Below are 16,380 nucleotides of genomic sequence, written 5' to 3'. Positions count from 1 at the left end.
GTGTTACTGCAAAGAAACAAATCTTATTTCACTCTTGATACTTGTTGGGAGTGCTGAACTTAAAATTTGTAAAGAAAGTGCTCTGATTCAGTTGGTCCTACTAGAGAACTAGGTCCAGTTTAAAGCCTCATACTTAATGTTGTAACAAGGAACATCCAGATGAAAATGACGTGGCCATAAGGAGAGGTTGAAACCATGGATGTTTATTATGAGAAAGTGAAGGTAAGTGAAAAGTAAGAGAGGAAAGAAGGTGGTATTGGACTATACAGTCTAGCAGTAAGATTTCCCAGGTCCACCGTGAAAAATGTAGGACAGAGATTTGATAGATTTCATAGATTTCTAGGTTGGAAAAGACCTTAGAGATCATCGAGTCCAACCGTCCCTAATCCCCATTAAACCATATCGCTAAGTAGATCATCCACCCTATTCTTAAACACAGATGATAAATATGAAGAAAGCTAGACTGAAATTATATTTCACTTGTTCCAGTGCTGATAGCAATGGTTAAATAGTTACCTGAGAATATTTTGAGGATCCTTGTAGTTGAAGAACAGGTTAAACGCTTCCCTTAATTGTTGTCTGGATGTTGCAGAGTTTATTTTTTTTTTCAAGGGAAGAGATCAGGTGATATCTTTAGTTGTTCTGCAGCCCTCATCTTTGAAGTTTGGATTCCCAAACTGAGGATTCTATTGCTGCAAGAGCAAGGAGAGAAGAGATGTTAGAAAGCATTTAAATCATTAAAGCAGGTGTTATTTCATACATTAATGCTACACCTTGTCTTGGTGGCCATTTGTGTGTGAAGTAGCAGGTGATTTGGAAATTCCATTGCTAAAATATTTTCATCACAGATGAGTAGTTCAGATTTGCTACAGTCTATATAGAGGTGCCAGTTATGATGCTTATGGACCACGTCACTGAGGTGGTTGTTTTTAACACTGATTGCTTAATAGTCTCTGTGTCAGAAAACTACTGTTTGAAATCTTAGAGCTAAACAAACATTTTCTAAATGGATCTGGGAAAAACAGGAAATAAAATAGAACTGTCAGGGCATCTGCCAGGTTTATTTTGTATTGAATGTGATAGGAGTTCCGTTAAGCTGGCAGGCTGTCACCTGTGTTTTCCCTTGTGTACTTGGCTTTCAGGCACACACCAAAAAATGACACAGTGCGCTACAGCTTGTGTTAGACTACTGATCTGTGTTGCCTTGCTGAGTAATACTTTTTTGTATGTGCATTCCTTTTAGGGAATAATTCTGCAATGAGGAACTTTCCAGATATCGTAAGGTGCCTTTTCAGCTTCTGGCTAAAGGACATAGTGATAAAAAATAATTATACTAAGTATATTCATGTACTTACTGCACGTACTGTAATGCAGTAACTTGAATCGTTCCCTTTTTAGTTTTATTAAAATAGTCATGTGTAAAACAATGAAAGAAAAGTGGTATCACTTTAGCCTTTCACTTTTTAGACAGCTGGTACACATTTAGAAGCTGCAGATGTTTCATGCCGATCCGCATGATGTAAATGAGATGGCTGAACAAGTCTTTCAACAGTTATTACCTGATAGCTGTCGCTGCTTTAACTAAAACCAGGATGTAAATCCATGCGACGGTTAAGACGTCAGTCCCTGGGGATTGAGCACCAGCTTACTTGGAACAGTGCTTCTCAAGCAGTGCACAAAGTATGCATATGTCATATAGTAACGACAGTGGACCTGCCTGTTCTTCCGTTTAGAAAACTGAACAAAATTTGTTAACCTTCAAGGATCAGTTAAAGACTGTCCAGTTGCAGTGAGTTGCAATTTGAGATTCTTTTCCTCCTTTACTAAATCTCTCTTCTGAGTCATTGTGTTCTAAAATACTGAAATTTACACCTTTAGTAGATATATCTGGTAGTGGGGGAAAAAAAAAAGATTATTATAGGACTTTTTTTGAGGAAAGGAGCGTGGCATACATAGCTTGGAAAGTGTTCGACTGTCAGTGTATTAATTCATATTCATACTGCTACAGAGGGTATTCTTCCCCGCTTATGAAGGCAGATTTCCATGGGAAAACGAATGCATTTTAACCACAGCTCAGTTTTGATTTGTTTAACTTCACGTTTATGTTGCCCTGCCCTTTGTATCTAACTGACATTCCAGAATTTAGAAAATTCCTGTATTATGGTACACAAACAGTTCAAACAGCAGTCTAATATAGCTCTTATTCTTTTCCTTTTTGACACGTTTTTTTTTTTTTTTTCATACAACTGTAAAGACCATGCAATAGTTTTCTGGATTCATTTAGTAGTTTTGTATTTATGGTACATATACTTTAATAGGCCTAAATGCTCTCCAGTCTTTTAAAATTTGTTGGAAATAGCAGTTCTGTTTTCTTCAGCTGTGCTTCAGAGGAGAGCATAGGTAGGTGGAATAACCTAAAAAATGAAAAGGTAACATGGTGCAGGAAGGAAAAACAGCCAACGTGACACTGCTATGCTCAATTTATTAAGTGGATCAGCTGAGGTGTAGGCTGTCAGGTGTGCTCCTGCTTGCATACACACATACATTTACAATTAATAGAGAGCTGTGCCAATTACCACTCAGATGAGTCAGCACAGTGAAGCCTGGAGGAACTGCAACACTTGCTCCAGACAGTCAGTGTCGGACTCTGGGCAGTAGCTTGACGCCAACAGGTAATGATTCTGCCTCAGATGCTTGGCATCTATGTGGTGTTGGGTGTCCATATGCCAGTGCTTCTCTCCTGACCTCTCTGGCAGGGGTATAGTCAGACTTTGGCTCAAGCTGCTCATCAAATCTCTCAACAGTAGTATAACTATACAGTTTTCCAGCAATTTCAGGTTTTGTTCTTCTGTCACTTGTTGAGCTGTGGCCTTTACTGATGCTTGTTGTCGTCAGTTCTGTCCCCTGGCTCAGTGGACTGTGTTCCTCAACCCTCCATCAGGGAAGGCTGCGATGCTGCTGACAGGTAGCTGACTGCTCCTTGGCATTGCCTGTGTCCTGGTGTCCTAGAAAGCACTGCATGGACAAGAGGGAAAAATATGTCACTGCAGAATGTTGAGATTTTGATTATGTTCATTGTTTTCTTCCCAACTGTTCTGTGTGATAGCCTTTGGCAGCTTGGCCCCCCACATAAATTTTTAGGATATAGGTGAGAATGAGTGCAGCTAACAGAAGTAGCCAATGGACGCAGCAATTTGGGCTGCAGTTCATGCAGAAGGGTCCAGCATGTCTGCTCGGAACAGCATCCATGTCCTCAGCAACGGTGGTGATGTGCCTCAGGGCACAGTCCCCAGCTACTGCTGGACAGGCTATCCCTGTAACATCAGGAGCCTCAACCCACAGGGAGCTCCAGAAGGAGGACACAGCTCTGCTGATCTGGGGCTGTGGGGAACACCTGTGGCCTCTTGCCAAGGCTGGGGCAGCAGGAGGTGGCTTCTGTGCCCACAGGAGGTGTGCAGTTATTAAGAATCTGTGTCACCAAGTAAAGGACCTGCGGGAGGAGGTCAGCAGTCTGCATGGCGTCTGACATAATGAGAAAGAGATTGACCGGATCTTTTCCAATGCTCTGCAGCTTCAGAGCCCAAACTAACAGCTGTACTGAAGGGAGGAGGGTCAGGCAGAGTCTGTGCCTGTCTGTCTGGGAAGTGGAGACTCCCATGATGATGAAGATTGGAAGATAATGGCTTCTGGCACTCGGAGGAACGTTTCTGCTCCACCTGAAGATGTGCAACTACAGCATAGGTTCACTGACCTCACGGCTGATGAGGAGCCAGGAGCTGTCAAATAAAGCATTTGTGCCATCTGAGTTTGAGCTACACAGGAGCACTAAAAGGAAGAGACGAGTGATAGTAATGGAAGACTCCCTTCTGCAAGGAACAGACACCCCTGTCTGCCAACCTGACTCATTCTCTATGGAAGTTTGCAGCTTTCTAAGGGCTCGGATTTGGGATGCTGTGGAAAGACTATTGGCCCTTGCCACTCCTCCATCTGAGCACCAGTGATACTGCCAGGAGTGACCTGGAACGTCTCAAGCATGACTACATGCCTCCAGAAGCAATGGTCAAGGGCCTGGGAGCCAGGTGGTCTCCTCTCAGTCCTGCTGGTGAGAGGGTAGATGGATTGTGCAGGTCAGCAACTGGTTAAAAGGCAGATGCCGGCAACAGATTTGTTTTCTGCAACCATGGCAGTCTCTCTGTGAGGATCAAGGATTGCTATTCAACTAAGTGGGGCAAAAGTATCTTTCCCAACAGGCTGAATAACCTGATAAGAAGAGCTTTAGGGTAAGAATGATGGAATAGAGAGAAGAGGACCAACAATCAAGTGAGAAGTAGTGGAGTGGGTTGGCAAGCAAAGGATCTGCTGTGATGTGAACAAAAGGGACCTTGTCAACAAAACAAGGCTGAACTGGAGTCGCTCCAAATGTACACACACAAATTAGGATGTGCCTACAGGACAGCATTATGTGGAAAGCTCTCATTCCTTTTCTGGGAAGTCACCATGACCATATTCTTCTCTAAAGTACCTGTGTGATATGCTTGTGTTGTACAAGGAGAGCCTGAGAGAGCTGGGATTGGTTACTCTGGATAAAGGAATGCTTAGGAGCAATCTTATGTATATAAAAACATAAATATCTGATGGGAGCGGGTAAAGAAGACAGAACCAAACTTTTCTCTGTGGTAAGAGAACAAGAGGTAATGGACACAAGTTGAAATACAAGAAATTCCATTTAATCATAAGAAACACTGGAACAGGTTGCCCAGAGAGATTGTGGTCTCTCTATCCTTAGAGATTTTCAAAACCCCACTGGACATGACCTTGAGCAACCTGATCTGATTGAACCTGCTTTGAGCAGTAGGTTTGGACTAGATGATCTCCAGCCTCAACAACCTGTGATTCTAAGAACTTCATTCTAGGGGTATGAGGGTCAGCACAATTGAAAGAAGTGTCAACTTGGCCTTATACACATGTAGCTACGGAAGAGCTACTCGGAAACCTTTTGGTGGTGAAGTTGTTCTTGTTTCTGGCTTTGCAGGAGTTAGAAACTCTTGACTGTTTCCTTTGAAAAATATTGTTTGTTCATACAGAATCAGAACAGAAACAGAGTTTAGACACTTCAGGCCAAAATGCACATGCCCTAAAAGGAAAGAAAATTAGAGTGACTAAGAGCCATCACTGAGTAATGCCAGTATGCTAGAGAATCTTTCTGATCTTTGACCTTATTTGTCTAGTTGTCAGTGCTAGCTCTGAGGCAATATAGGGGCAGGAGAATAAAATCTAAAACTGTTGAACTCCTTAGAACACAGAATTCAGTATTTTATTACATAAAGGTAGAAATACTTTCAAAAGTTGATGTAAAGATTTGTAGAGTGATGTTTCACACATGCATGCCATGGATAGATCAAGTCCTTGCTAATTGTACTTCGATTTGCCTCTGCTGTGCGTATCTGAATGTCTTGTTGACTTGAACGTCTGTAAACATTCTTACTGAGGCTATTGCAAATGTGGTTAGCTTTTCCTCTTCATTGTAATAATAGGTCTTCATATCATATGACTTTAAGCTGACCGTTAACGTTAGCATGAGACTCTCTGATCGTTTCAAGTTGTTCTTCTCCCTTGTCCATAATACAGATAGGCTGTTACATTATACACCTAGATTCCAAAGTTAGACGTGCACAAACTTGACAAATAAAACCAATTTATTAAGCAATACTGTAATAAGGAAGAATTTTGTAGTATACCTCTGTATTTAAGTGGTCTCCTAACTTTCACTAATTTTTCCCTTCTTTTCTGTAGAATGTGTATGTAAACATAAACCGCATCATGTCAGTAGCAAATCGCCTGGTTGAGTCTGGCCATTATGCTTCACAGCAAATAAAACAGATCGCTAGTCAGTTGGAGCAAGAATGGAAGGCATTTGCTGCAGCCTTGGATGAACGTAGCACGTTACTGGATATGTCCTCCATCTTCCATCAGAAAGCTGAACAGGTTAGTGAATGGGGACGGTACCAACAAAAGTTTCCATGCTGAAATGCTGAGTTGTAGTGTTTGCTTTTGATTTAGACAGAAGGACAAGAGAGGGATTGAAAAGGTCAGCAAGAAAGCCAGAGCGTTCATTTCTACTGATTTCAGCTGATTTTCAAACAAAAACTTGTTCTCCTCAGGCCAGCCCACTGCCCCTGTATTCTTCACAAAATGCTTTGCCCGTATCAAGGCAAGATAAAACTTAGCCAAAACAGATATATCTATCAAAATGAAGTGGACAGAAATAATTAATTATATGAAGCTTTTAAGTTGAAAGAAGGAAACGACAAAATTCAGTGTAGTCAGTATCAGTATAATACCTTTCCTACCTCCAGAAATTATTCACACGTTCTGTTGTTCTCGCCGCTCCACCCCTTCAGTGTCAAGATTTAACTCGTAGTAATTGCTTATAGAAAAATAAGCTGAACTGGCCTGGAAGTTGAGAAGTTAATTAACTGTCTTCTGAATCTGAAATTGTAGTGGGAGATGTTTACTTAGTATCCCAAAAGAGATTCCTCCTATATTGAACAAAAATGTTAGCTTTAGGCCTACACCAATTATTTTAATTAAGTCATTAACCATGTGTAGCTGCCAGAGAAGTGGTATATGTAGGGGAAATAGGAATAAATATCCCCAAGTTAATAGTCTTGATGGCGGAAGCATGTTTCCCCCTCAAGGGAGTTCAGTTCTGAAGGAGCTGCTATGCCTGTGCTGTTGAGTCACCCACTGATATTATAGACTGTCTGCTCTGTACTTCTCTGGTGAGTTTGGAGAGCAGAGGTTCTTGGATGATTATGGCTGACTGAAGCTCTGGTGTGCTGTATGGCTGCTGTAGATACTTTTCTTTCCATTTGCCTTGCTAAATTGGATCCAAGAAAATGCCTCATGTCTGATATAACTTTAATTTGGAATAAATGAAGGAATCACTTGGGAGCTGATAACTGCAGAATTAGAGAGAAGCAGCGCACTTTATAATAAAGACCCTTTTTTCTTGATTTCTACTACACAGTTATTTAATTTCTGGACATTTCTGAAGTTGGAAATGTGAGCCTATTAAGATGCAAAGGCATGTTGCTTTTGATTATGTTAGTGGTGACATTGATTTAACTGTCCTTAGACAGACTAAGGTGAACTATATAAACTGATGCCACTATAATAGGTGTTTTTAGCAGGTTTTGCAGAAAAGCCACATAAGAGGGAGAGGAAGGAATTGGTTTCTGGTGTAAAAGTCACCAACCAGCTTGAAGCATTCGTTAGATGTAGTGTGGTGCCTTATCAGTGTTGATGCTTTTCTAATTACTTGAGTTATTCAGGTTTGCATTTAAGCACTGTCAGCCATACACTTAGGAGAAAGATGATGAAACGTGAACAGATAGATATACCCTGACTAAAGTGCTGTCCTTTTTCATAAAAAAAATGATGTTCATCAGAAGTCAGAGGAGTAAATTTTGTGTTTGTGTGCTGGGCAGATGTGGTAAGGGTCGGTTTTACCCTCTTCAGCACTAAGCATAAGTGTAAACAGGAGAAAAGAGAAAAATGAGAGAAAATAGTGCAGCATCTGCTGCTATTCATTTACTTACTCTTTAATTGCTCCTTCTGCAGTTTTCATTTTATGATTAACTGTGATGGGCTGTCGTAGTTGCTTTCTAAAATACCTGGCTGTGATATATTAGCTGTTTCATTAGCAGTGGGGAGTGAGTCAAGGAAAGAGGATTTGGAATGAGAGGAGTGACCTCTTTAGAGACTGGTGATGCTTGACCTACATAAAAAGATGATTAAAAAATAAGCAGCCAAAGACATAACACGCCCTTCTTGAATGCATGTGTTGCCTTGCAAGTGACAGGTAGGTGTTGCTGCCTGCTGTCAGACATGGTGAAGACTGCACCAAGCCATCAATGCCTGCTGACTGATGCAAGAGGTGTAGCTCTGTGGTTCCAGATGGAGCTTCTTTTAATGTTCAGTGCTTAACGTTAGAGATTTTTAAATTTGTCCCTTGATGAAATGAGAATTAAATAAGTATCTTAGAGTTAAGCGCTGTATCACCCTTCCTCCTTGCTTTCAGACAATAATAGAATATCAAAAATGGCCCGTGGATTATGTTTTCCTCAAAAGACTACATGTGCTCCAGGTATTAAGATACGTGAGATGAGAGAAACAGCTTGGTCTTTTAAAACTGTCGAGACTTGAACTTGAAGTGAATAGAGGACAAATTTAGTTTACAGATAGCACATGTGCTCAGCTGTACTAAGTTTAACAGCTGTGAAAACTCTTAGAAAAACAGATTCTTTTTTCCCCTTTCCCTTCCTAGCATAATGAAGGTATAAAATTCATGCCCCCTAGCTGTCAAAAATAAGTTGACAAAACTTCTGCTGTGCATACAGCTATGCTGGCAGTTTCTTGTCTGTCAAGACAGCTTAAGCTTCGAAGATAACTTAAATTATCTGCAGAAGGGATTCTGTTGCAGTACCCTCCATTTCCCCTGAAAGGCTTGACTTGAGCAGCTATGCTGACATAGCCATGTGCCCAAAGTTCAGTGCTAGTCCTAAGAGACCCCCATTTAACTTGTAAATCCATTACATGCTTGCTGCTTTAGTAGCTTGCCAAATGGATTTAGTGCTTCTCTGCGTGTAGAAGTTCGTGCGAATATGCTGTGCTCTAACACTGCCTTGCCTCCTTGATGATGTCTTTCCAGCAAAAGACAACTGTGGAGTGTTTCAGTGAACAGTTCACTGTTAGTAGTTTCTGTGTGTGTGCATGTGCACACAAATGCAAAGTAACTTGGTTTTCTCTGAAGGTTGAAAAAAGGTGAGGTGATACCCGATGATACCATGAGTATCTGCACAGGGAGTTGAGGGGTAAGAGCTGAGGATCTGGGCTTGAAAGTTGTAGCATGTTTTACGTTTTCATGTAGTCAAGACCTTAATTGGCTTTCATGCACCTGCAATGATAGGTGCGGGGTGAGTAAACTTTTTCTTAGCTGCAAAGTCAAGCAAAGGAGGAAGGGTAAACTTGAAGCATCGGTATTGCCAACAGTTTAATCGGTTCTGAAAGCTGTCAACATACAAATAAGCCTGCCTGTCTGTGAGTGGCTCAAACTGTTCCGTATAACTGAAAGCACAAGTATAGTCAGACTTGAATATTTGTTTCTCTTCTGATACAAACGTCACTCTGGTCAGTTCAGAGAGAAATACATTAAACGCTTTTCCCTTAAAAAAAACCCCACCTTTTCAGTGGCTGTCACACAGATGCCAATTGTTTTGTATATTGTCTGCTTATTGATAGAATCCAAAATTAAGCAGAATGGTTTTTCTCTGTTGCAGTACATGAGCAATGTGGACTCGTGGTGTAAAGCCTGTGGTGAGGTGGAGCTTCCCTCAGAACTGCAAGATTTAGAAGATGCTATCCACCATCATCAAGGGATATATGAGCATATTACCTTGGCTTACTCTGAGGTAAGTGTCTTATTTGTTTCCTTAGGTTGCTAATTTGCTCTATTGCTGATAACGTAATGTTAAGGTTGGGTCATGAACTGGCATTGCTTGTTGCATAGTGCATTAGTTGCAAAATCAAGTGCCAGGCTTCTTTTTTAATTTAGTATACTGGACTCCGCTACTGTTGTTCAAAAGTTAAGTTACTTAAGTCTTCCTTGTAGCCTTCTGAAAGAAATTTAAAAGGCAAGATGGGACCATGTGTGGTACAAACAACACATGCAGTGTACTAAGCATGTTTTAATTTACATTTGCATATTAACACCTGTCCTGGTTTTAGCTGGGACAGAGTTAGCTCTTCTTTTTAGCAGCTAGAAGAGCTTCGTGTTTTGGTTTTACTCAGAGGCTCGCTCTGAGAAGAATGTTGATAGAGCACTGAAGTTTGTAGTTGACACTGAGGTCTCAAGGACTTTTCAGCTTGCTGGGTTCTTGCCAGTGTGCAGGAGCACAACAGGATAAGGGGGGAGCATAGCCGGGACAAGGGGTCCACAATTCCCCTTGTGATTTGTGGTGGAACTTAAGATTGAGGGCCAGACTGGCCAATTAGTATTCCATATCATGCAGCGTCATGCCCAGTATAAAAGTGAGGGTCAGCCAGAAAGAAGGGATTTTGCCCTTCTGGGACTCTCACTTTCGAACTCTCGGAGTGCTTTCTCTCTCTCTTGCGCTCTGTCTCGGGGCCTCCCATTCATCCAGGATTGCGGTGTCGGGATTTATCCGTTTCGGGATTGCAGCTTCGTAACGAGACGGGCCTCGGTCAAGGGGTGGTGAGCAATTACACTGTACATCACTCATTTGTATATGTTTATCCTTGTACCTATCCATACACATATATATATTGGTAGCAGTAGTAGTAAATTGTTCTTATCTCAACCCACGAGTCTCTTTTCTTTTTCTTCTTTGATTCTCTCCCTCATCCCTGGGGTGGAGGAGTGAGCAACTGTGTAGGGTTTGGTTGCCGGAGCAGCCTAACCCACGACACTACCTTTTAGTAGCAGTATGATACTATAATTTAAACATTTACTTGAAGGGAGGCTGACTGGATATTCTTTGGGAAGGTATTCTGTTGGCATGGATCGCTTTAAGTGTGTTTTGAAAATCCACCTCTGAAATTGCCTTGCAAAAATTACTTAACCATCAAAAGACGTCACTTGACAAGCCGGAAGCTATATACTTATCTTTGCCAACCTCAAAGACACTTAAATGAGCCAGCATACCGACGTAGTCAGCATTCGTAAGATTAGCATATCCTATGCTGCTGCTCTAATCTTGGATTCTGCACATAATGAAGTAATAGTATTTCTTAGTATTTCTAACAGATGTATTTACAACTTCAGATAAAATGCCTATTCTGAAGATGACCTAGAAAGTGATGACTAAAGTATCTATTGTTTTTCTTCAAATATTGAGTTCTCTCATGTGCTTTAGTTATCTGAAGTGAGAAGTCAAATGGGTTTTGACTTCACTATTAGCTAACAGGTATTTTCTGTGTTGAACTTTTCTTGCTTTCTTTTTCCAGGGTTGTTCTCATCACAGGGTAAAACTGTTTTTGCTGTTAAATTGAATTGATGTTTTTCTGGATTAAACACAGTAGTTTCTGTTCTCATGAAAGTTGCATAAAAGTACGCGTTTGATTAAGTCATGGTATAAAATGATCAGTGGACACAGTATAGCTTAGGCCACAGCTTGTGCCTTCTTTTAAAACGGCGTCATGTGGGATTGAAATAATGATTGTTATTTATACATTACATTAAAGATATAACTACTTTCTTATTCACCAACTCTATTTATAGGCAACTGAGTCATAAGTCTGATCACATTTCATGTAGCAGTAAAGGAGGGTAAGATTAGCACTGATGATCAGCCCTATTGTTAGTATATCAAAACTGGATTTTTTGAATACCTGCCATCTTAGGGGCTGCATAAACTTTACTACCATGAGCCAGATGTCCAGAGTTCATATGAGTTGTTCTGTGTATGAAGACAGGCTGAGAGAGTTGGGGCTGTTCAGCCTGGAGAAGAGGCGGCTCCAGGATGATCTTACTGCAGCCTTCCAGTACTTAAAGGGGGCCTACAGGAAAGCTGGAGAGGGACTTTTTACAAGGGCATATAGTGATAGGGCAAGGGGCAATGGCTTTAAACTGAAAGAGGGCAGATTTAGATTAGAGATAAGGAAAAAAATTTTTACATTGAGGGCAGTGAGGCACTGGAACAGGTTGCCCAGAGAAGTTGTGGATGCCTCATCCCTGGAGGTGTTCAAGACCAGGTTGGATGAGGTGTTGAGCAACCTGGTGTAGTGGAGGGTGTCCCTGCCCATGGCAGGGGGATTGATACTAGACAATCTTTGAGGTCCCTTCTAACCCAAACCCTTCTATGATTCTATGAAAATACACACTGATATCCTCATTCCTGATATATGCCACCTTACTATGGCAACTGATCCAATGACATACTAGAGCACGCTTTTGGTGGTAAAACTTGTGATCTTACTGTACATACCTGTTCTTAATCGTTCTTGAGAACATGTTTTTTAGGAAGATTTATTTTCTTCATTATAACCTCTCTTCATTGGCAGGATCCTTTTGTAAAACAAGGGACAGAGACATAGCACGTTTGTAGTGGATTTATGTGAAGAGAGGCAATCTGGGGTGCATGCTCCATCAGAATACAGCAAGGAAAAAGAAGGCGAGGGCAGCCTGGAATAATGATGATAAGGCATTGAAGTTAAAACAATGGGATTTTTTGGTTTGGTTTTGTTTGGTTTGGATTGTGGGGTTTTTGTGTTTTTTTTTCGTCAGGGATGTGACTGGATTAGAGCCTGCTGTTAAGTGTAAATAAGTACTGTGGATTACCATGTTAAATAGTGTTTGCTTCCTGGTGATGCACAATGAAAATAAATTACGTAGGTAAATTATAGGATTGCTCTGGCAAATACCTTGAAAATTTATTTAGGATTTCAAAGCTGTAGTTTTTGACTTAAGGATAGCTGTAGATTTTAACAAAATCTTCATTGGTACTGCTCCAAAAAAAAAAATGTTATCTGCCTTTCTTTTAATTTCAGGTCATTACTTTTTCCCCCGCTAGAAAAACAATAGCTTTGTCTTTAGCTACCGGAATTGGTGCAGAAATAATAGTGGTATGTGTGTGTACAAGTTGTGTTCCTCATCTGGATAGAAGGTTTTATTTTGCCTTATTTAAACATGCATTCCTTCTTGAAGATTGATGGAGTTGTCTTTCTGTGTAAAGATATTACAGAACCATTGCTTATCATTATTAGATGTATGACTTCATTTCTGTTACAGCACGGAGCTCCTTTCATTTTGTGATGAATGAACGGTGTGGGGAGAGAGAGGAACACTGTGGAAATTGCAACACTTTGTCATTCATTTTAGATTACAATGTCTTGACAACATGACTTGGTTCCAAAGTAGAAGACAGTACATTTTAAGAGAGTAAATGCTTTTAAGACTAGACAGTCTGATTTTACTGAGGATAATTACTGTATATTACTAGAAAAGTTAGTTACTAGCTTAAAAGCTTAGATAACTGGTGTGCTTGAAAATCCAATAGCTGTGCCTTAAATGAAGTTATATATATAAATGAAGTTATGTATCTCACTGAAATCTTAAGGCAGTCATGTACTGGGAAGGAAGAAGACTTTAGTCTGTTAACTCCGAAGAGGAAATGTGCATAATAGCTTGTTTGTAAAGCTAATAAAGTAATCACTTCAAGGGGCTGTCACAATTAATTTTTTTCCCCTCTAAATTTTATGGACTCCGGATAGATAATTGAAGTCCGTTATCTTGAAGTATTTGAAAGACTTGTAGTAGATAATTGCTTTGGATACAGACAAGAAAAAAAATCATCATTGTAATAACTACTATGGACTCTACTCTTTTTCTGCCTGACTTGACTTTATGGGAGCTACTTTTCCAAAAGTGAGCTTCCTTCTCTGTGTTGATATTTATTGCTAAAATGAAAAAGCTTAAATTAGAACTGAAAAAGAAATTCACGTGTAAACTATTTATTAGAAGAAAAATTTCATTTGGATCTATTTGACTACTGGATAGCAAATTTTAAATATTCCTAGATTTAGTGAAAATTGTTGAAAGTAGCCGCTGGGGGAAGGCCTTGACAATTTTTCTGTTTCTGACATGGTGTTGATTTGATGGATTCAGACTATTATTTACACTCCAGTCTTGTGGTTTTGGATGAATTTTTCCTGCCTGTGAGATGGGCAATTAGAAAAGTTCTTTACGGAGATGAATTGTAACAGTTCTCTGAGCTTCATGATAAAAGTGACAGCATAGTTAAACACCAATGAAAAGTGCTTTCAACAGCCTTGGCAAGTGCTAAACATTAATAGTGACCAGATAAAATAGGATTATTGCTGTTTAATTAACATGCAAGGTAAATCCGAATATTTTTGCTGTGATTTGAATCAGAGAAGACAACAATTAGAAATGACTAATGTTTCTTGTCAGCATCAATAGTTTAACACATTTTGGAAAAGAGTACCTTTCTGTGCTGCATGGAAAGATTTTAAGTGATTTAATCAGGTTTAAGTTTGCCAAAACAACAGTGTGCCTTTGGTTTACCAGTAACAGTAACAATTTAAAAGCTGTATATTGTGTCAGATCAAATCATACCCTAATTTATATATGTTGGTCTAAAAGTATTCATCAAATTAATATTAACCTATAGAAAGTAACCTCCTGGTTTGCTTTTACAGCAAATAAAAAGAGAGAGATGCTTCTGGAAGGATAATTCTGGACAAATGCTTAATTTTAGGTGCTTTGACTAGAGAAAGAGCAGAACAGTATTTCTTTTAAGTTAGACTTGACCTGTTGAAAAAAAGAACTCACCTTAAGGGAAAAGCACTCTTAAGGTAATCGAAAAATTGGAAGACAGGCTGTTATTTAAGAGTGCTGCTACTTAAAATTGTCTTACATAAAGGGAGAATATACTTTTTTTATATAACAATTACATGTAATCGTGGCTAGAATAAAAAAAAAATCTTCATCACTGCTCCCTGAGTTCTCAAAGACATCTAAAATGGGGACAGGAGGTGGGGAATGAAATAATAGTATAGCAGGCTTTTGACAAGACAAGTAATTCTTCATGCTTTCTGGTGGTCAGGTGAGCCAAGATGGAAAGTCACTGCTTGACAAACTTCAGAGACCTTTGACTCCTGGGAGTTCCGATTCTCTCACCGCTTCTGCCAACTACTCAAAAGCAGTTCATCATGTTCTGGATGTCATCCATGAAGTACTTCACCACCAGCGCCAACTGGAAAATATTTGGCAGCATCGAAAGGTCCGCTTGCACCAGCGGCTTCAGCTATGTGTTTTTCAACAGGATGTTCAACAGGTAGGTTTTATTTCATGTTGTCTAAGTGCCTTTGTAGTTTGTCAGCCTGTGATTTGAAGCTGGTTGCATTGACAGGTGAGTTTTGATTGATAAACCTGGTGTTCTTTCAATCAACAATTGAATAGTTGCATTGGATTGGCTGGCTGATTGCAAGTTCTTTGTGTTATCAGAGTATATTGGCTGTTATGGGTAGAAATTATATTTGCAAGTTAGCTCTACTTCAGTTTTTTTCTTTTTTTAAAGTAATTTCTTTATTTACTTCAAGTCAGATAGAATGAAAAGTATTTTTATTATTAATGGCTATTCTGTGCTTGTGCTGGAAGCTGATGTTCAAATTCTGTGTAAAATTCTGGGCTCGAAGTGTCAGAAAGACTTGTAGGAGTAGCATGCGAAAAATTAACGCTGTGATTCTGTAATAAACGTTTAGTTTCAAATCCTCAGTGATACTTAATTGACTTAATCAGGTTTCTTTAAAACCTGAGAGCAGTACACTAAAGAGGTATAAAAATTACAGATAATATTACTTTCTGACAATGATGCTGTTCTTTAATTAATGTTTACTACCTGCCATGTTTTTATTATTGTGAAGACATCCATAAAAGTTAGTAGTTAAGAAAAAGCATTAATATCTCTGACATGATTTTAGCTTAAAAAGGTAAAGCTGTACAGAATTCCTTTGGTGATAGATTTTTAATAAACAGAAAATGTTCGCCTTAGGCTGCAATTGACAGAGACATTAGTAATTTATCCCTTACTAGCTTATCTTCATTAAAACATAAAGACGGCCGGTATTTGCTGATCATGTTCTTTCATTTCAGCGTGAAGGTGTTCACAAATCCGGAACTTCCAAATGGGGTTTTTAGATAGCCAGTTGTACGTTCTGGTTAAACTAATTTTGTTTCTTTCGTGTGGAGCTGTTGGAGCAGGTTCAGAGGAGAGCCACGAAGATGATCCGAGGGCTGGAGCACCTCTTCTGGGAAGACAGGCTGAGAGAGTTGGGGTTGTTCAGCCTGGAGAAGAGAAGGCTCCCGGACACCTTCTAGCAGCCCTCCAGTACTTAAAGGGGGCCAACAAGAAAGCTGGAGAGGGACTTTTTGCAAGGGTGTGTAGTGATAGGGCAAGGGATAATGGCTTTGAACTGAAAGAGGGCAGATTTGGATTAGATATAAGGAAGAAATTCTTCACTCCAAGGATGGTGAGGCACTGGAACAGGTTGCCCAGAGAAGTTGTAGATGCCTCATCCCTGGAGGTGTTCAAGGCCAGGTTGGATGAGGCTTTGAGCAACCTGGTGTAGTGGAGGATGTCCCTGCCCATGGCAGAAGGGTTGGAACTAGATGATCTTTGAGGTCCCTTCCAACCCAAACTGTTGTATGATAAGCCGAATTTCTTGTATTTACCTGCTTCAAGAAGATGCTGGATGTGAGCAGTTGGGAGTGAAATAAACTGTTTTCTGTCATTTACAGTAGTTGAAAAAGGTACTTGGTTCAGGCAGATGGTGGGG

General features: G+C 40.0%; 1 protein-coding gene across 1 annotated transcript in view; it reads left to right on the top strand.

Annotated features, from left to right (window-relative positions):
- The window catches only part of TRIO (trio Rho guanine nucleotide exchange factor), a 261,915-nt gene that overhangs the window by 94,416 nt on the left and 151,119 nt on the right, over positions 1-16,380 (top strand). Inside the window, exons 7-9 of the mRNA XM_086608471.1 lie at positions 5,794-5,985; positions 9,342-9,473; positions 14,649-14,879. Of these exons, the coding sequence (XP_086464597.1) occupies positions 5,794-5,985; positions 9,342-9,473; positions 14,649-14,879 (555 nt within the window). The remainder of the gene's footprint in view (positions 1-5,793; positions 5,986-9,341; positions 9,474-14,648; positions 14,880-16,380) is intronic.

This window comes from Tauraco erythrolophus, chromosome 3 (genome assembly GCF_009769465.1).
Source record: "Tauraco erythrolophus isolate bTauEry1 chromosome 3, bTauEry1.pri, whole genome shotgun sequence".
Taxonomy (NCBI): Eukaryota; Metazoa; Chordata; class Aves; order Musophagiformes; family Musophagidae; genus Tauraco; species Tauraco erythrolophus.
The sequence above is the reverse complement of the archived record's forward strand: the minus strand, read 5'-3'. Positions and strand labels throughout refer to the sequence as shown.